The sequence below is a fragment of the Monopterus albus genome, unplaced genomic scaffold (assembly GCF_001952655.1).
Source record: "Monopterus albus unplaced genomic scaffold, M_albus_1.0 scaffold18.1, whole genome shotgun sequence".
In the NCBI taxonomy this organism is placed as follows: Eukaryota; Metazoa; Chordata; class Actinopteri; order Synbranchiformes; family Synbranchidae; genus Monopterus; species Monopterus albus.
This window is the reverse complement of record NW_018127898.1, coordinates 4,526,633-4,548,387: the sequence shown is the minus strand read 5'-3', so window position 1 is coordinate 4,548,387 and position 21,755 is coordinate 4,526,633. Positions and strand designations below refer to the sequence as shown.

The 21,755-nt window shown below is 40.8% G+C and overlaps 1 protein-coding gene across 4 annotated transcripts in view; it reads right to left on the bottom strand.

Annotated features, from left to right (window-relative positions):
- Positions 1-21,755, bottom strand: part of celf4 (CUGBP, Elav-like family member 4) — an 84,853-nt gene that overhangs the window by 61,784 nt on the left and 1,314 nt on the right. For 3 of the 4 annotated variants that reach the window (XM_020592597.1, XM_020592599.1, XM_020592598.1), the window contains exon 2: positions 1,095-1,177. In XM_020592597.1, the coding sequence (XP_020448253.1) occupies positions 1,095-1,177 (83 nt within the window). Of the gene's footprint in view, positions 1-1,094; positions 1,178-17,796; positions 17,879-21,755 lie in introns of those variants that run through there. The other variant, XM_020592600.1, reaches the window with a different exon arrangement.

Here is a 21,755-nt window from a genome sequence, read left to right as displayed (position 1 = left end):
CGCTCTTCCCGGCTGCACGTCTGTGATGTCATAATCACTCACATCAAAGGCTGTGCACTCAACACGGTGACTGTCAGTTTCCCTGGAGGCGTCATTAAAACGAACAGAGCAAACTGAGCCAGGCCTGACAGAGACGCATCAAAACTTCCTAACAGGCACATACGCACACATGGGCAGGCTGGCGTGTGCACAATGTTTATGTGCATGCTCACACACAAGCATGAGTGCATGTGTATTCAGGTGTACCTACACATTTTAACTGTAATGCATTACAAAGACATGCACACACACACACACACACACACACACACACACACACACACACAGAGTCATCATTATATCATGTATACACCAAAGAAAATGCTCACAAGGCATATAATCTCTCATACACAAAGCAAAGCTCACACACACACACACACACACACACGCTAGCAATTGAATATCTACTTCTTTGCTATGATAATATCAAAACTCCCTCATTCTAGCATGCATGAAGAGGTGCTGAGCATTAAAACGAGATGCGTTGCTTCCAGCTGCAAAGCACATGTGAGTGTTAACATCCATCTGTCGTGAGGATGCGCTGTCGTGATGTACATTCATGATGCACACTCATGCTGTTGCCTGTCAGGGGCATAATGTGAAGCGTGCACATAAATGTACAAATAGCCTACATCCACCCGCCCACTCACTTTTCATTCCTCTCTGTCTATCTCTCACCCATTTGCCCACACACATGGATGCACAAACACACACCCGGAGCGGCACACACTCATTTACACAAACTGGAAGGACTATAAATAGTATGATGCGATGCTGTGTGCGTTTTCTCCCTATGGGTTTGTGTTTGTGACTGTCAAAGTGAAGAGAGGGAGGCAGTGAGGGGGTGGGGGGATGGCAGAATGGCAGCGGAAGGGGAGGGGTATATAAGTGAAAGAATGGCGGGTCCCCTTTGATTTGAAATAAATATAAGGCATTATATGTTAAAAATCAGTATCTGTGTTTCTTTGTGTGCCAGAGCCACAGAGTGAATCCAAGATGTGTTTATATAAGATCTGGCTTCTGGGTCAACATGGTGTTCCTCATGTATGACTTACCCCTGGCAGGGTCTTCTGCTCATGCAATGCATTCTGGGCTTTCAGGGCCGACTCTCTGGCACAGTAGGTGAGGAAGGCACAGCCTGAAATACAGCAAGACAGAAAAAAATACTTATGTTATATAAACCAGAGACAGAGAAGGAGAGACAGTCATGGGAGGGGGCTGCTCCAATCATCAGCGAGTAATCAAAAAAAAAAACCCAACACACACAGAAACACAGGGAACGCCTGCAGACATAACTAAGACTCTGTCTACATGGCCGCATTGGGAATGTGTGTGTCTACACATGTTTGTGCACAATGACTGGCATTTCAGTGACTGAGAAAACGGAGCATTCCTGTGTACACAAACACAATCCATAGGCATACAGGAAAAGAAATGAAAGCGCGACCAAAGATTGTTGCTTTGTAGATGCAATGCTTTGTGCATTTTGTTGCATGAGAACCACTCTGCCTGCAAAACACATCAAATCTGTCTGAGATTCCTCCCTGGCAGTCTGAAATAGCAGTTATCCATTTGTCCATCGCAATCTTCTGGCTGCTGTGACAGGGAGAGACAGTTCCCTGACAGCTTCTCTCTCTCTCACCTCCTCCCTCCCATCTCTTCCCTCCACTCTTCATTTCTCCATCTCTTTTCTCCATATGTTCCAAGACTACCCACAATCCTTGGTTTTGCTAGCACCTGGGCTGACATGTGGGGGCGGAAGGAAGTTGGAAACGCAGAAGGCAAGGAAGGAGAAGAAGCCGCGGGGAACGTGTAAGCTGTTCCCTCTCTACCCCCTGTTGACAGTGAGGCGCATGCCACTGTCAGAAAGCTGACAAACTGTCAATCTGCAGATCAAGGCTAATGATTCATGTGGTTGACAGTTTAATAAAGCACAAAGACAAGTGCACAGTAGGCTGTGGTGACATGATTCAATTTCAGGCAATTTTTCCTCATATTGTATTTGCAGGTGTTTTGCTTGTTTACTCTGGTGCAGACTAGAAAAATGTTACTAAATAATAGTAAGTGCTATTGAATTCAATTCAATAAAAGAAAAAAATCATCCGCATTGGAAAATTAGTTTTTAAGCTTGCACAGTGATAACACTATTAACAGACAATTGGAGGATTTGAAGAAGAGTCTTTCAGCAAACAGTGAGTTAGACAAAAAAAAGCAATAAAAAAGTTTCTTCCACTTTTTGATTTGTAGAAGTCTACATGCAGACAGCGACAAACTCTTTCCGAATGCCATGCAAACATAAGCACAAGGAGACAAAAGAACCATGGCTGACTCTGAGAACATCGAGGACTGAGTATTACAGGATAATCACAGATCCCTCTGCCCAAAAAACACAGTTCAAAGAAACAACCCCCCTCTCATAGCGCCTCCCAGTTGTGCTTTGCTTTGTTCTTTTTGCATACTGGGGATTGTTTCTTGCTGAGGGCAGCACTATGCGTTACATGTAGGAGCAGCATGCCTTCCATCGTTTAGGCTCCGTGTCTTTAACCCCGGGTCGTTCTGATGTTGGTGTTTTTAATTAATGGGCCTCTTTCTCATTAGGTGAAGCGGGAGCTGGCTGCTGACAGCTTGGCTACCTCTTTGTCCGCTCCAGGGCTATGGTGTTAGCACTACATCCCACAGGAAACACATGAGAGCCTCTGATACACAAGCCTGACACTCAGGCACATATTATCAGTGTAGACACCCACCACACCCAGTATATTCAGAGGTGGAGTAATAATACATTGTAAAATAACTTTAAAAATAAAGCAAATCATTACCTGTCAATAACATATTACTGTCTGTTATATTTGTGTACTGATTAACTGCTCTATGTACTGTACTGTCGGGTAGTTTTAACCTGGTCCTACATGAACAGCTCCTACTCCTTGATCTGTCTTTAAGAAATTACCTTTATATACAAATAATTTGCAAGAGCAGATAGATTTGAAAGGACCATTCGAGGTTATGTTATCTATTAAGTGATGGGAAACACTATTAATCCCTATATTTGCCAAGTTGCAAAATAACTGTATCATATCAGCAAAATGCTCACTGATGTATTTGATTTGATTTTCTGCAGTATCCACTCTTGCCATACAATATCCATTCTTAGCAACTAAGGAATGATTAAAAATTGTTATAATTATGTTTAGGTAGACACAGCACTTGATTAATATTAGAAAAAGATCATAGTTTGAGTTTAATCCTGGAACTAAAAACATGACATACAGTATTTACTGAAATAAAACTGAACTGAGACCATTATTTTTTCATAATCTTAACCACAACCTTAACCTTATCTAATATTGTTGCCTGAATCTAAGTACACGCTGGTCTCCCTCCACCCTCCACCCCAACCACCTCCCAGTGACTACCACGGGAGAGTCAGGGCTGCTTTATCGACACTGCACCTCATGCAACCAAAGTGATTTTGGAATTGTCAGTGTTTTGGTTTGTTACTTTCCCCCCTTTTCTTCAGTATGGTGTGGACAGCTTGCCCGCTGGAATGGCAGAAGTTGCATCTTCTCATTTTCACTTCTCTGTGCATTTGTTTCTAACTGCTAAACTGCAGCACATGGCACTAAACATCTCATCTGCAAGTATCCTGGCACTTTACAAATTTGCGTTGCTGAAAATGGACTTGCAACAGCTCCATTTCAAGCCTAGGAAGCACCTCTGTCATACGTCTCTCTCTCCCCTCTTTTCATGTCACCTCTATACTGCACACTAGTAAAGGTAAAAATGCCTAAAATGTTTTATATGTAAAATCTTAAAAGTAACTTTAATTATAGCTGTTAAATAAATGTTGTGGGACAAAAAAATCCTCTGAAACATGGTGAAGTAGAAGTTGAATTGTGCTTAAGTACAGTACTTACATATTCCACCACTGAGTGCATTCACAGACGTATTTAGAGGGCGAGCCACTTGCACACATAGATGCTAACATGGTCTCTGACACACACACACACACACGAAAAGTGACAGTCAACAAACGTTCAATTTATCATCATTGTCACAAGTCAGATGCTGGCAGCGGCTCTAGTATCTGACTAAGACCCACAGTGGTCCAGGAGAGAGAGATAAGCTGTTTGTTTCTGCTGTCAATGCTGCCAATTTGGTTTCCCATCACTTCAAATTCAAATCAACAGCAGCGCAGAGGGGATCTGAGAGAAAGTGTGTGTGAGAGAGGAGAGGAGAGAGAGAAAGAAGGGCAAAGGAGCAAAAAGAAAGAGGGGGAGGAGAACAGCAGAGAGGAAAAGCAGAACAGAGAGGGGCGCTCAGAAAGAGAGGGAGAGGGAGAGTAGATAAAATCACCTAGCTTCTGTGAACACCATCCCCCTGGTGTCCTACACTCGCTTCTTATCTCAACTGCTGCAGACACCCTAAAGGGACACACACCCACCGAGAGAGAGGGAGAAACAGAAAAAGTGTGAGGGAGAGAGAGAAAGGAATATGGGGAAGGAAAAGAGAGAAGATGAAAGGAAGCAGCAAGGGAATGGTGGGGACTATGAATACTTACTGGTGGGGGGAGAAGAAAAGACGAGAGCTTCAGTGGTGAAATCCACCAACTGTCACCAGGCCCCATTTTAATGACAGCTGTGCTGGACCACATAGAGCTTTGACCTTGTTAACTATGGGAAACCTTGACGTGATGAGATGTCTTTGCTACTGGAGATGTAGTTTCCTAACAAGTTGACTGCTGGGAAACTGCATTAATATCTTTCATCTCTACTGAGAGATATTTTGTATTTTAAGATGAGATCAGTACATTAGAAGCCTAACTAATACAATATTGTTAATTTAAGTTGAATTTTCATGCTCTCTGTCAGTCATGCAGTTGAAATCCTACATATGATTTTTTATAATTCATGCTTAAGTCATAACGACAAAAGTTTTAGTAGCCCATTTCAGATATATTAGCTTTGGTTGGGTGGAACAGTATTTAGGCCGTAACACAATAGCCAGGATTTTATAGATTTTTTTGGTTTTATTTTTAAACCTACAGTAATTGATTTTTTGACCATTTAGGGGCAGTAAAACAAGATGTAAACACAACTGACATATCACGTTAGAGTTTTTTTTTAATCTATCTGAATACGAGTCCAATATTCACTCTCTTTTAGCTCCCTACTAACACCTGCTGAAAACATCTGACCTTGAACAGCCACATGGTCCAACTTGTCGCTAACTTTGTCTGTTAGCTATCTGATGCTGTGCAGGTACAGTAGCAATGAGTGGGGTTTTAGGGATGTTTTGCTAAAAACAGCTGGCTGCAGCTGCTGGAAACTATACTGATGAGTGTGGTGAGAGTAAACCCAAACAGTATATTTGTCATAAAATTAAAACAGTGTGTGAAAACTAGCTAAAATGCTAAGTAATAGTTCTAAGTGGGTTTGTCACTACCACTAGGCAAACTATATTATTTAAAGATATTGATTATAGCCACCATAACTCTTGATTCCAATGCTGTATTTTTCCATGCATAAAGTTAAGGGTTCAATAAATATACTAGATCTTCCATGTTTAATTTATTTTTTGCCTGAAGACATTCAAACTGAAATATCTTTAGTCCCACCAGGTCTAATTTGTGTGTGATCACAGAATGTAAGCATCTGTTAAGGTGATTAAAACCCCCTAATTCCCAGAAACAACACAAAGACCATGACATCTATGACCTCAGTGCTAGCCATGGCCCTGGATAGAGACACTCCAATCCTCAAATTCTCCTTTGAAACTAATTATAATTTTACTAAAATTAAAATTACTAATGTGTTCCAGAGTTACTGCTCTGCAGTGTTACTGTATACATAATTTATTTTTTACCAGTATGCCTTTTTACCAGCATGCTTTTTGCCTGTTGCCACCCAAGACCAGAAAGCTTAGGGACAATGTTATTGCACAGAATTCTTTAATTATCTTGTGCCTATTAATTCAGTGATTGTAAAGGGCTGACATAAAAAGTTCCCTCCTCTCGTTCTATCCTTTTATTCCCAGCCACAGACGGGGAGAAACTCCCAGTGATCATTTAAATATTTCAGAACATCTTGGTAAGAGCCTAAAAAGAGTCCATAGCATTAAAAAGCTTTATCCATGGCGCAGCTGAAACTGCACGCTGCACAGCCCTGGAACTCTGCCTTGAAAAACTTTGGCATGAAACTTTTTTTTTTTTGAGGCTGTCCAATTTCAGTCAGTCAATAGAAAACTCCACATCTCCCTCTACCTCAGTTCTTTTAGCACTTATCTCGCCTGAAAGGGTTGACCAAGGACAGCCTTTGCTCAATAAACAGAAGAATGTTTTTTGTCTTCTTTTTAAAAGATTGACCTTAAGACAAGAACATTCTAACTGGATTTGTGTGAGTGCTAAGGCTTAGATAACACTTGAAATGGGTCAGAGTAAAGAAGAAAATTCTTGACTTATTGTGTTCAGAGAAATAGCACATAAAGCCTTGGTCTTTTAGTCATATGGTGAAAATGAGTAGCACTGAGAGAGGAATACTAATAAGTGTTACATTAAGAAGCTTTCTGGTTCAAGAATGATACAGTTGCCCTTGTAATGTTGTAACTGGGGCACTCAATATGAGCCATGTGATTGTTACTATTCAGTTTGTGCCTGATTCAAATGTAATATTAACATATAAAAGTTTACAGTTGCAAAGCAGAAACTTTTCCTTTTAAAAATAAAATAAACCCAGGTATTACAGCCAAGGATCGGTGTCATTCCTGACACCTTATTGACAAAAAATGTACTCATATAACACTAATAATATTTATATTGAAATCTTTTGGATGAGTTCAAGTTGCAGACTGCTCTGAATTAAATGTCTCCCACTAAAACTGCTATCAAAGTGAGAAACACAGACAGTAAAGACCAGCAGCAGTCGCTCATATCCACTTCACTTCTGCTGACCTTTCAGATCATTATTCACCATGGAAAAAAGAGACAGGAGAGTGAGTTTATTTTAGGGGACACAGCCAAAGTCCCCAGGAACACTCCAGCTTTCTCCTCATATCATCTTAAAATTTTTAACTGACAGCTGTAAACTCCAATGAAATAAAAAAAAGCACTTTGAAGGCCACAATATGAGCTACTGTACTCTGTGTGAATGGGAACGAACAAAACTTCAATTACTGTTCAGAGGCTACATCAAGCTTTTTTTCATTGTGTAAAACAGGCCTTAAAAATTCAGGAGCTGTTTCAGGGACTAATGAATGCTGGTCTTCAGTATGATATTATTTCAGCGGAGTGAGGCAGAACTAAGGGGCAGTATTATGAAAGAGGAGGTGAATTCATTTATAATGGAGTGTAATAGCAGTCCCAGCTGTCCTATAGGCGACTCTATGCAGATCCCTCAGTCATGTCTTTAGGGCAACAAAAAGAAACTGCAAACATGAAAGGCCACTGAAGGAACTGAAGAGCAAGTAAAGGCAGAGCAAAAGTTAATAACCAGGTAATGGATGAAACTCAAAGGGATCGCACTACTTTACAGCTACTGTTTTTTAAAACCTTTTTAATTTTCCTTTTTTTTTACCCAATTCTTAGAAGTGCAGGACATAGTAGTTTAGAACAATAGTAGCTGCAGTTGTAACAAAATGACTCCTTAAGATGAGGATATGAAAGTGATAAAGTAAAACTTATTAAACCGTGTCCTGGGTGACACCACCCAGTTGTGATTGATTGGGGGGTGTCAAATAAATTCTGATAGCTGGGAATTTCATCACCATATCAAATTACTGGGCTCTGAGGGTTTGAATGTTACTTTTTAGCAACACATTGAAAAATAACCTGAATCAATTGTTTCCAAGTTTCCCAAAAATGTGTGGGCAACGTGTTTGAGGATAAAAGTCACTTGATTTGTGTTTCAGATAATAAAAACTTTGAAAATCACTGATTACATAATAATGCATATTAAACCGAACACTCATATTTCTGCTGACAGCGGTGCTTTAGGAGGCTATACGGAAATAAAATAAGACAAACAAACAAACAAAAAGACTAAGAGAGTTACAGGTAGATGTGTGCAATGTCAATATTAAAATGCATGTGGTAATCCAGGTATTTATCTCATATACTCTGATGCACTCTCACATCAACACTGTTGATGGATTATGAGGAAAAAATATTATTTTATGACACAAAATCCTTTAAACAATACTTCAACATGTGTGTGTATGCTTGTGCGCGCATGAGAGTCCCTAAAGATAACAAGTCCCATCTCTTGCCCTGCTTTCCAAAGTGGCCATCTCTAAGCTGTGTTAATCAGCTGGCGAAGGAGGAAACAGGGCCAGCTCTAATGTGTTGCATGTGAAGGATTTACTGGAGAGCAGAGCCACTGACTAAATGGAGTAGAAAATGCATCATTAGGACTGCCCCCCCCCCAAGTACGTACACACACTCATGCACACACATAAACTGGGCTTACATGTGATGCTTGAGCTCTCATGCCATGAAGCAGAATACCTGCCTCAGATGTAACAATAACGCCCGAGCACACACACACTTGGTAATAGCTCCCCTGATGGCAAACACGCACAGCACGTCTTGAACTGTCCCCATTATCCAGGCCGATAAATTACCTCACTCTCGTACTGCTTCAGCCATTTTGTCAGGAAATATTTGGGAGACCCAAATTTAGCTTCCACGATATGAATAATTAAACATGGACTGACTCCTAACATGAACCAAAAGTCTGCACCGTACGTATGGGGTCAGGCACTCTGGGAAATGTCTTGAGGCTGAGCAATATAATATGGCAGATAACAGATGGACATTTTAGGAGTATTTTCATGCCTATATTACAACTGTTGAGTGCTTCATTTGGGAATTTTATATTTGGCAGAGTGGAAAACCCCCTGAAACAGTGTTTAGACCATCATGGGACACTAAAACTCTCCTCTGAAAACCACCATATGCAGCACTTTAAGGCTGAATCTGAAGTCTTGCTTCATCTAATCACTGATTTGGTTTGCACTCAGGACTTTAAGAGACAAACTATACCAGCCCAGTCTCCCCTGAGATTTTATTGGAGAGATGAAAAGTGTGGACTGATGAGGAGACAGTAACCTTTCTCAAATGAATACATGCTTCTATCATCTTTTCTTCATCGATTTCCACAGTTTGAGGTTTGTTAATGATTTAAGAATCAGCTGTTTATCTCGATGAGCTCAACTTGCAATATTTGCATAACAACAGTGGAAGGAAATTTGCATACATTCACATTTTCTTTTGCAGATTTTTTTTTTATTTTGCAGTGACATAAATGGCCACCATCAAACATTAAATTAAAAGTCAGTAGCAGCCCTCATTACAGCCACATAGATAGATAAATAGATTGATTGATTTAAGGAGTGTGTTGTGTCAATGGTGATGCAAATATCTGGCTAAGCTGATTAATCAAAAATCTGTCTGCAGATGAATCATGGATCTCTAAGAAGACAAAGTGCTTTAATTTTGTCATGGGAGTGGTCCCACATCTTGTCCCCCTGGTAAAACACTTACGGAATAACCACTCCCATTAATATTCCTCTGAGTGCCTCTCCTCTTCTCTCCACTCGACTCGCCTTTCGTATCCTTTCCTCTCCCTGTCCTATTATCCTGCCTCGGCGGACATCCTGTCCTGTCCCGTCCTCCTTGCCAACCTGCAAGATGGAGATGAGAGGACGATCTAAACGCAGAAGAGGGAACATGAATCATTACACTTCCTGTTGTTGCACACCGTCCGGGGGAAGGAAGAGAGAGGACGCCCCCAGGGTTCCGATTGATTCCGGAGACTTAATTGGGTTTATTAACCAAGATGTTGGGCCCCGTGAGGAGGCTCCCAGAGGCCGCTGAGTCCCCCCACTCCCATTCCCACTCTTCTGAAGGAGAAAGCCTGTGTAATTGTTTTCCCTCCATCTTCTGTGTCATTGTCAGATGGGTCCTGTGGGATTATTAGCAACCCCAGGTCCCTCAATAATTCATCCAGAGCTATTTATACACAGATGGAGAGTCCTCTAAAGTCTCCCCCAGTGAGCTTATCTGACGCTTAGATAGACAGGCAGAGAGGGAGAGAGAGCAATGGAGGGAAACAGTGCTACAAAGGGAAAAGCAAGGGAGAGACATACAAAGAGAGTAAGAGGGAGAGAGGTGATCACAAAAAAAAAAATGCAGACGAGCAAAACAAGTCTGACAGTGTATAAAACAGTGAGAGCCAGAGACAGCGGTGTTTCAGGTAGGCACAATGACAATGTTTCTGGTGTGCATTGAATTTCAAGGTGAAACTCTCTCGTCTGCTTTGCTAAAATGAACAAAAGCACTGTCCCGGGAATAGCATACCCTCACACAACACACATTAATGGCTTTTAATCTTCCCCTCTTTTTTCCTCCATTTAACACAATTAAGATGTTTGCAAAGCTAACATGGACCACTACTCGCCATAGGAAGGACAGATGAAAGACATCCAGGGATTTCCATGAACAAAGTAAATACGGTTATCCGTCCTTTCTAATGTGTCAGCGGGTAAGACCAACAAAACAGCAGCCAGCCATTTCTTAAATCACCTAATAACTCACGGATGGATGAATGGACATAACATTAACACGTGAGCATATAAACATGAACACATTAAATAGTTTCTAACCCCAAACTGACAGTGGTATGACTACAAAAGGCTGCAGGACTGCTTGCTTTTTAATAACTCTGTAGGTACCCGTGTCTTCTGACTGTAAGTTGAGGGGACATTTTGTTGTTGTTAGACTAATGAAGCCTTTGGCGCAAAAAAGTTGATTTTCAAAGTCCTTTTGTTGGCGTTCCAGCCACAGATAATTATATATATTCATCCCCCTTGGCAGTCACTTTTATCGAGCTCATTTAGAAAGCTTGGCTTCCTCTTGGACAAATTGGGACATTGAAAGGCAGATTGGAGTGATAGTTTTTACATTTTGCATCGATGCCACATTAATCAGGGCAACTATAGCTTTGGGAAAAGATTCACTTAAATGCCCTGTAAAAAGGCGGCCATTTATCTGTAGCAAATAGTACCACAAAAGTAATGCCATTATCACAAATACATCCTTTCTGCCTGTTTAAGAGTCTTGTACTGTAAATCTAAATTTTTTATATATACAAAACAGTTACTTCTAGTAGTAGAGCTTTTCAATATAAACTTAATTAACTGTTTTCATCATGTGTCTTATTTGCTGATTTTTTTAAGGAGACTATTGAAGCTTTTAATATTACAACACTTTACATTTTCAGTTTTAACTGAAATTAAAACCAGCTTAATTAAAATATTTTGGAGCACAACACTGAAAACTAGCTTTCTGTTTTTCTCAAATATGTTATTTGTGAAATTGACTTTGGTTTGCTTTGGGTAGAACCTATGCCAAATGAATTGCTTCTGCCTCATGGTATTGATGAATGATCCATAGAAGAATGTGTCGTTTTCTCTCTGTCCTATACACAAACATGTACTGCTGTTGCTCCAGGGAAAGCAAAGCTTATCAACTAACCAGTGCTCACACGCATGCCTGTGTGCACACACAGACTTCTCTGTCTCTATCTATAAACCCCATGAAATCATTCCACATCATGTGAAGCAGGGTATGTATAAGTTTGGCCAGGATTCCCATCTCCTGTTCTGTGATTAAAGTACCAAACTAATAGGCTCTGTCTCATTGGGAACCTGGGTGGGGCTGGGAGAGACCTCAGAAGCCATTAAATTGCAAATCTGTAATAATTTGCCGAAGGCGTTCTGTCCAGATCATTCCCTGGGCTGATTTTTGCATCGGGGTTGCACTCTGAATGGCCAAGCAAAAACCCAGCTGAGTCCACCGGCTACCCAGCCAAATTCGTCTACTAGAGGGCACACTCCAGATTCACACAAGGCTATATTTATTTTACAAGAAATCACAGTGCAAACCAGTGCTGTGCTCTTTTAATTTTCACCCACAATCTGTGCAAAATTAGAGTCTGGTTTATGAAGGCTGCAGCTAATCATGCAGTAAGCAGCTATGGCAGTCCTCTGAATGAAGGATGGCTAAAAATGCACAACAAGGTGCAGACAGTAATCTGAAGGGTGTTTGATCAGCATGCTCGAAAAACAAATCAAACTTTTGTAATGGGAAAAGTTTTACTCTAACATTCTGTGAAAAGCCAGCCATTTAAATGTTATCTTTAATAAAACAGACATTCCAGAGCACTTAATTTGACTGCAATAAACATTATTCATAGAAGTGCTTGTCAAAATGTAAAGAATTTAAATAAATTTCCAAGTAAATTAAAAATGAGGTGCAATGGAATGTATAAAAGAAAAGATTGCTTATAAAAAAATGTTAATAATAAAAAATAAATAAGGCATTTCATTGTAAATGTCTTTAAAAAGAGTACACTCACCAGAGAGCATCAGCAGCTCAGTTAATACCATGTTCAAGTTACAGTACGTTTATTGGCCCCAACCAACAATGTTTTGTCTGCTTATTGTTTGATGTGAATAAAATAATTAGATATTATATTTATGTGCTATTTCAGAGCACATTCAACATTCAGAACATCTTTTATAGTCCAGAGCTTCTGACTCTTACAGTCTTAAAGGATAAGGCCAATCAGTTTCTATATGAACAGTATTTTCAACGCTCCCAATACAGAAACTAAAGCCGACAGTGAACTGCCTCTACTCACTGTTAATGTCTGTTAATCTGTCAGTTCTCAATTTGCTCGCTCGTCTGTGCCATAGACCTCCACTGTTGTTCACAAATGATTAAAAACACATCAGTGTCTGCTGGACTGGGTGACATGCTTCCTCATTATGAAACACAAGACCCTGATACTTTTTTAAATGTTGTCCTAAAGGCTTCAAACAGCTACAACTTTGTACAGCTTCTGAAGTAAGCAAGCATCGGCTGCGCATGCACAAGGTCTCTAGATATGTTTAACAAATATCTGGGTTTTGTATTTCATAATGAGGAAACATATCACCCAGTGTAGTGGTGTGTTTCAAAGGAGGTCTATGGCACAGACGATAATCCAGGACCGACAGACATTAACAGTGAGTAGAGGGAATTCACTGTCTGGCCTCTAATTTGCTTTTCAGAAAGGTTGAGTCAAAGACATTTGGTGGACCATGAGCATCAGACTCTTGTGTTTTCTGTTTGTTTTTTACTCATGTAAAAAATTATTTCTTAATTTTAAGTTCTGCTTTATAAAAACACAAAGACAACATCAACGATCTTTTACTTTAGTTATTTGGAGTACTGGAAATGACTTCAGAATAATGACGGCCTGTCCAGACTTGCTCTATGAGACCAAAATTGGAAGCTTCACTATTAGCTATAATGTATCAAAAGTACTCAACATCTCAGCTGCACTCTATTCTTACTCACAAAAACTGAAAATACTACACAACTACACCCTGACATTAACACACAGGAGTGCTACAGTTGCTAAAATAAGAGGGAAAAAGATGCACATGGTAAACTGACATATACAGTACGATCTGTCCCATTAACATGCTGTCAGAGATGCTGGTAATACCTAGGGCACCTGCTTATTTACCCCCAGCTTGGCTGGGAGCTGCAGGGGTCTAATTCCGGCCCCATCCTGGGAAGGTCACTCTTTCTTCTCGAGCCATGATGGCCACAAAGTAGTGTTTAAATCTGGCAAAACGCAGCCTATAAATTACAGCAGAGGACAGAGGGGTCAGAGCCTGGCATGGAACTGGGCCAGAAGCTATCAATCTGCTGCGGCCAGCGAGGGCGACATCTGTCTCTGGGACTCCCTCACTCTTTCTACTTCTTTCTCTGTCTGTCGGTTTCCTTTCCTGATTTTCAGTCTTTTCTTTTTGGCCCCTTCCCTCTTCCTTTTCTCACTCTGTGCCTGTCATTGAACAATCTCTCTGTGCCTCCATTTTTAGTCTGTGCCTCTGCCTTTACAATCTCTGCTTTCTTTCTTTTATATCATTCTGCCTCTTGATACTCCCTCTTTGGCTTTGTGTGCAACCCCCCCAACTCTCTTCCGCGTGTCTCCCTCCCCTCTTTTCATGCATTCTCTTACATCATCTGTGTTTCAACATCTCTGTAATTCTCTGTCCCTCTTTCCCCCCTCTCCCTCTCTCGCGCTCTCTGTCTAGAGCTCTTTGTCGTTTTACGCACTCTTGCACCATCTCCCTCTGCAGCGATATGTTTTGGTCTATCTGCTCTCCAACCAGCAGGATAGGATAAAGCCTTGATGTACTTTCTCTCAGTGTGATGCCAATATGATTTGAATGGTAATATCTGGTTGCAAAATGCACTGTTTGGGGGGAATGAAAATAGAATGATACAGGCCCAGTGGCCACGCAAAAAGAAATACAAAATTTGAAGCACAAATTCAAAGCTGATCAATTGTCAGAGAAGTGCCAACTGATCGCATCTCTTAAATATAAAATGGAACAATTAAGAAGCTTCTCTGAACTTTATTGCTAACTTCACAGATTCCTCTTACAGAAAGAAAAGTAGTAGATTAAATGTAGGATGCTGACTTCTGGGAGTCCAGACTTGTCACACCTAATCTGCAACAAACATTTCTTTCTTGGTTGGCACTTCTGCTAATTTCATCAGTACATCTTGCATTAGATTTGCTACCCATTCCCTTGAAAACTTCTGCATGGCTTATTAATCCTTCCCCCGTTTCTGAATCAAACTTGGTGTTGAATTATTGAGAGGGATCTTTGAAAAGCCCTAACCTCCATTTTTACCTTCCCTTTACAAGTCAGCGTGGTGCATTTTTAAGTGGGGGACATGAAAAAGGAATGAAGGGAGATAGGGAGAAAGTGAATTGAGTCAGGGACACTCAAACCTGGCAGTCAGCTTTCTCTGTATGCATGCATACAGAGAAAGCTAAATGTGTGTCTGTGCTGACAAGTCACACACGCTCAACGACCTTTGACGTACTTTCTGTGTGGGACAAATAGTACACAGCTCATGTAATCCCTGCATTAGAGTGTCCCAGCAGGCAGACCCAGATACGCCACTTCCAGTTATGTTTAGCAATTTGGTTGAGAATAAACATCAATTCAACTTCCAATGAACCATAAATCTTCAAAGCTGAATGATTTGTTTAGTGTATGTAAGCCAGTTTTGCATTGGCTAAAATCATAATTGAAAGTACATATAGAAATAGTTTGCTATGTATAACAATGATTTGCTTTTTCTGTGAAATTAAAACAAAACTTGACAGTGAAAGCAATGTAAGAAAAAGAAAGAAAAAAATTAAATAGATGGAGGCATTTGGGGCAGAACACAGCATGCAACAAAAATTAAGATTACTGGATATGCATTAATGAGCCTCTGCCACAGCGACAAATTTTGGTTTTATTTTTCAAATTGCTGCTGTGTCATGCCACTCTGTCCCTCTGCAGTAGAGGGCTGCAGCTGTGCCTACCAAGGGTCTGAAACAGGTCTGGGCCTAAATTATAAGTTACAATGAAGTAGTGCTTTGGCTAGGGCTCATATTAGGCACATGAAGACCTCAGCAGCACAGCCATAAACGCATAGATAACAAACTTACAGAATATACACATAATGATGAACACACAACAAATATATACAGAGAAACTGTATACACAGCCATATCACCACACACATACACTGTGCACACGCAGATATTGGACATGGATATTATAGTAGGCCTTATCATAATGCCACCTGACTGTACAAACCTTGATAAAAGGAGCCAGCAGCTCTAATCCAAAAGGCAAAACACCAGTTTTCAATTTCATACACAGAGGAGATTCATAACCTTCTGACTTGTGAACAAAGAAACAGCGTTTAAGCCTTTTACACATAACAGCTATATAGAGCATAGTGCCAGTATAATTGCACTGATAAAAGATCCAGAAATGGAACGAAATGTGAAGTCTATGGAATTAAATAACAAAAAGGCACAAATCACATGTAATGCAGATCTTATTATGGATGCAATGTAGGTAAAACTTTATCCACCTATTTACATTTATTATGCTCCAGGCCCATGTAAAAATAACAGAAAACAATAAAATAATCACATAAAACTGAAAAAGCCAGGGCCTCTCCGTACAGGAAGCTCTACTATTAGCAATACACACCATCAGGTGTATAAAACACGCACACCGTGACAGCTCCCAGAAGTGAAGCCACCGAGTCAGTCGCCCCATGGTGGCTAGTTGCAGTATGTGTCATAAATCCCGCTCCTCCCTGTTCGTGGATAGGACATGAGCCAAACTAAAAACTCAAAGCACAAATCAGAAGAATTTTTCCCAGAGGTGACTTCTGATGTATTTGGTGGATAGTATCACGCTGATGTGTGTACAAGTCGTGATTTATTTTCTGGTAAGGTTGTGTTTAATAAGTTAATTGATGATATAAAAAGGGCAGTATTTTATTATTGCAGCTTTGATTGGCAGCCTATTACGTCACTCATATACATAGTTCCTACTGCATGGAATCTGGTTGCAAAATGCCAAGATGGCAGCTGCAATACTCATGATATTTTGGCTTCACTGTTCCATAGAGGAGGGAAGTGGTGATGCCTGGTGACGTGTTGTCCATATACAGTAATTGCAACCATCAAAATTCTAAAACAACATGTAAGGCTTTCCATATTTTCAAAATGATTGTTTTCCCCATTTCCAGAACTGGCCACCTGTATTTGAAGCAGGGCAGCACAGAAGTGGTATAAATGGTATCTAAAAGATTGAAGAGGCCCAGAGCAGGAGCGTCAACTTTTTAAAAATTTAACACAAAGCACAATAATGCTTAGCTGATGTAAGAGCCTTGAAAACACAAAATATTTACCTATCCAAGGAGTATTTGTCAAGAAAAACATTTTTTCAATCCACTGAAAGAATGATATACTGGGGCAATAAACAGGGCCAGAGGAAAGCACAACGTGAAAAAAGACAACGACAACAACAACAAAAAAAAAAGAGGAAAGTCAATGGAAGCTGTTTATTCTCTCTTTATGGAAACAAAAGGCCAAATGGTGATGAAACCTTTAAGGCAGACTTTATTTTAGCCCAGCTCTGGGCTATCAGCTGAGGAGTTGAACTGTGTCAAAACACAGAAACATTTTTTACTATACATATATATTTTTGCCTTAGAAACTGTTGTAAATATCATGGATTTCTCTTTAATATATCAGAATACTCATATCCAGGTTTGATTCTGACACAATCTGTGGCCTAATGGCAGAAAGTTTCCATTTGAAAATGACTGATTAGCAGCCTCTCTGACCTGTAAAGATAGCCACAAATCTTCAGTGTTGTGTGTCTCCACGGGTCTGTGCTGCCATTTTTGAAACATGACTTTGCCACGTGGAACCATTAAGTAAACACTAGCACAGTAATATATGCTGACTACTGTGCACCATTTCACTGTATAGTAGGTGTGCATGTTCTCCCAAACTATTATCTCAAGAAGTTTTCTGTGAAGTACGTAAATGCAAATGAGGTGTCTGAACAACAATATAACTAGTATTTCAGTTTCAATCAATACTGATTTCAATCACATACAGAACTCATATTTACTGTATGTCTGCACCAAAATTGTAATTTCTGACAGCTTGCTAAAGAGTGTCAGCTAGTTTCAGTTAGTCTATATGAAGCGAGATGAGATGAGTGGGTAGATTCAGGCATCCCTTTGCATTATCTCTCTCTCTGTGTGTATGTAAAGGTCAGCGGTTTTAATAAGAGGACCGCTGAGGTCAGAGGAACCAAACGACTCACCCTGACAGGACTCATGACTCCAAACCTGCTATTAGCATGCTAATCCTTGCAGGAGCTCCATGAGCACTCCCTCCTTTGGCTTGGTATGATCATCTCTCACTGTGACTAACTGGCTCCCTGCACGACCATCAGCCAGCCCCCATCTGTCAGTTCCCACCAATAATAATGGACAACAGAGGCAGTGCTGCCGTGACAACGGTCCTCCTGACAAATGAGGTTCACTGTACTCCCTGCTCTGGCTCCGCCTTTCGTTTCCCTCTTGTTGCTTGGCAGTTCTGGGTTCTGCCAGGACAGGGGCAGCCGGTGTGGTGTGGTGCTGCCGGTCGAGTACACTTTGTAAGAAACAACCTCTGTGGCACATGTTGCCATTTTCCCTGAAAAAACACTCAAAATCATTGTGGCTTCGCAGAAACGGGACACAGTGTGGGGCCTAAGCGTGCATTCTGAACTGAACTGAGTGGAGGATTCTGGGCCAGAGAGGAGAGGAGGAGCACATAAACACACACACTCACACACACACTCATCCCAAACCCACTGCGAGAAGAGGGGAGAGAAGGATCCCACAGAGAGGATGATGCAACGGGAGTGAAATTTTTCGGCCGGAACACATGCTGCATTAACACAGACCTGCAGGATGAAAAACACACCCGCACTTCTTTCTTAACTGGTTCAAAGCCAAATTTGGTTTTATCCTCCTCTGTCTTTGCAGAAATTACTCCTCTAATGGCAACCTGTAACACCTAATTGCCTGCAATAAAACACAGCATGAGGCTTTCATGTTTTTGGCATCATGACTTTCTGGCTACACCAAACACGATAGGCTCAGTGATCTGGTTTGAATCTGCTTCCCTGACATATTCAGTTAAAAGGCCTGAAATATCAAAACCATAGGCGTTCAGTGGGAACCATAACTCCCTTTTATGACTTCCACAGATTACAGCCCCCATTTGTAGCATAAGCCATCTGTATAGGTAAATTTCAACTGAATATTGGTCACTACACTGTATCTACTCTTGGTTGATTTCAAACATATTAAACCGTATGTGATCCTCAGGTATAAAGTGTCAAGCATTGATATGAAATTATAAAATGGTTTAACAGTAATCAATCAGCACAGTTTGTTTAATCCTGTTTTCTCTTATTGAAGAAGACGTTCTGAAAGCAGATGACTTGAACTAAAGACCTGTGAGATCCTGTTTACATGACTAGCCAGGTCAGAATGGATTATTTGACTCAAGTCTAAATGATGTTACAACACCTGCTTTGACTTTGAGCAACTCTCTGGCCTTGTAACTACTTTAACTCTCTGAGCCTATGGCAAGAGCTGTTACTAATGCATTTAGTTTAGTCAAGGACAAATATATTACTCTCATTAAATAACACTAAATGAAACAACAGCAGACAGTTGTATTTGCATTGCCTTGAAAAAAATGAAGATGTAGACAATGAAGGTTTCACTAAGAACACAATACTGCCTGGAGATGTGACAGCAATAACCAACAGATAACACCTGCAGTTATTAAACGTCTTCCCCATATCTTCACAGCCCAATTGCCCTAGTGATTATTACATGAAATCTGGTTGATGAATAGTGCTAGCAATCATATCTACACCTTCTCCTCTTGAATAGATCCCCACCTCCCATGCTGTATTCTCAGAGAGAAAAGAAAGAAAAGGGGCTGGCTCTTTGTGCTAGCCATGCCTCTCAGCTCCGCTGTGCTTGGTAGCAGCAGCAGCAGCAGCCTGTGACCATTATAAATGGCCTCTATTAGCATGGCTCCGGGGCCAGGGGGGGCGTCTATTAGCATGGCTCGGTCGCAGAGGGGAAGGAAATAAAATCATTGGGAGAATGTAGGCCTGCACTGGTGTCCATGCGCCCACTCCCAGCCTCTGCGGACCTCTGCCCCATGCTCCCCTCCTCCCCACTCCTTCCACCTTTGTGTTCCAAGGGGACAGAATCCTAAAGACTAGATTACTAGTGATACATGGAGTCATTATGAGGAGGGTTATGGCAGTAGTATCACAGCCATGCTGACAATGGCTATAAAAGAGTCTCTTTCTTCAGAGGTAGCATTACCATAGCAAAGACACTTTCTTTAGGCTTGTTGATGTACAGTAGAGCGGGACGAGGGCCTTTTATTTCCTGCTGCAGCAGAAAAAGCTCTGCATTATCTTGCTGAAAACCATGCTTATTTCATTATAAAAGTGCTGCTTCTCTTTGGGTAAAGTCAAATGAATGCATCACTATCCCCAAGGTGAGCCATTATATTGTTAGCAATGACAGTTACCAAAAAATGTGGCATTAAAAAAAACTGAGGTAGAACAAAACTGCAAAGGAAGTGGTAGTCGCTCAACTACAAACTCCAGTTCAAGCCGAGGCTCGGTACTCTCACAGCCATTACAGAACATGATGCACTGTCACTGAACAGGCAACATGACAGTGCAAATACGTAAAGTGAAGATTTTAAGGAGTAAAAGGAAAAGCTAAGAACAAAGGGGATTGAGCAGAGTTCATGAAGCAGAGAAAAGATGGAAGAGAAGAATTTGAGGAGTTTTCTGGTGAGCAGCTCAAGAGACTTCACTCCACTGGAGCAATTCACACCTTAAAGGGTCATCATGTCCTCAATTTAACTCTCTTTGCTCCATGGCAGGACAGAAAAATGCAAACGACAAGAAGGAGCTGAGGGACAGGAACGAGGAGTGAAAGACTGTAGTATGTAAAAAAAATGCATAAATCTACACTGGTACGAAATGTACATTTTTTTAAGTTACTGGCTGCTTTAGGCGACAATAAGCCAGACCTTTTAGAGAAAATCCAGGAAAAAGTGAAACTGTTTGAAATGTACAAAACTATGAACATTTAACAGTTAAAATGGACTCAGTCTAACAAGACACAGAAAACCGATGGGACAGAACTTATTTCTCTTTTAAACAGATGTATGTTTGTTTGGAAGTGTGCTTACTCTTGTCTCCAGCTCTCGCTGTGGTACTGTATAGCTTACTCTGCTTGGTTCATGTTAGGCTTTGTAGTCCTCAGTAAAACCAGAATGATGGCACAGTGCTATCAGTGGGGCATGCTATGTTTTAGTGGTAATTTGGGAATCTTCCATGGAAACCTCAGGAAGGTGTTAGGAGTCTGTGGATGGAACATGGCCTTCAAACAGCGTGCAGTGAGCCAGTGAGCTGGTGAGCCAGGGAATAGCTAGTGCCTCCAGCTAGTTAAAATATGAGCACAGAGGGGGCTTGCTAATGAAAGCAGGGACTCAGCCCAGGAAGTGGGGCCATATTTTGCGGTGAGGAGACAGTTCTAAGGATCAGTTGGTGAGCCGTGCCCGTAGTTCTGGGGCCACTGGTGATTAACCGTCCAACAGAAAGTCTCTACTACAGCTAAGCTATTAATAAAAAACACCCCATCCCCTTCTCCTTTGGTTTAACCTATGCTGCCTGACAATGTCGGCCCTCTTAAGTTATTTGTATATCATAATCATTTTCTGACCCATGATTCATGTCACACATTGTTTACATGGGGCAGAAGGGGATTTAAATGGGGTGAGGGAGGATGACAGCTCATTCTTCATGTCCTTTGCTCCTCTGGGAGATATAGTGTAGGTGTAGTGGATCTCTCATTAGACGGTGACTTGCAGAGAATGACATTTCCCATGAGAGCAAAAAATAAAGTACAGGGTTAAAGCAACATCATTACCATTGCATCAAAAGTACAATTAAGATCAACATTACAGCAAAAGGCATTGTGTAACATTGTTACACCAAAGTTGGCAAGATATCAGTTCTATTACACAAAGAGAATCAAAACAGACCTAGTTAAGAAGCTGTAAGGTTAAAATGTTTAAAAGTCAATTTATATATATATTTCTAGGGAGCCTGGATTTATGCTAATTAATTTTTAATCAGGAAAAACTCCAGTCACCAGCAACTCTTCAAAGCCTTTCAAAAGTATT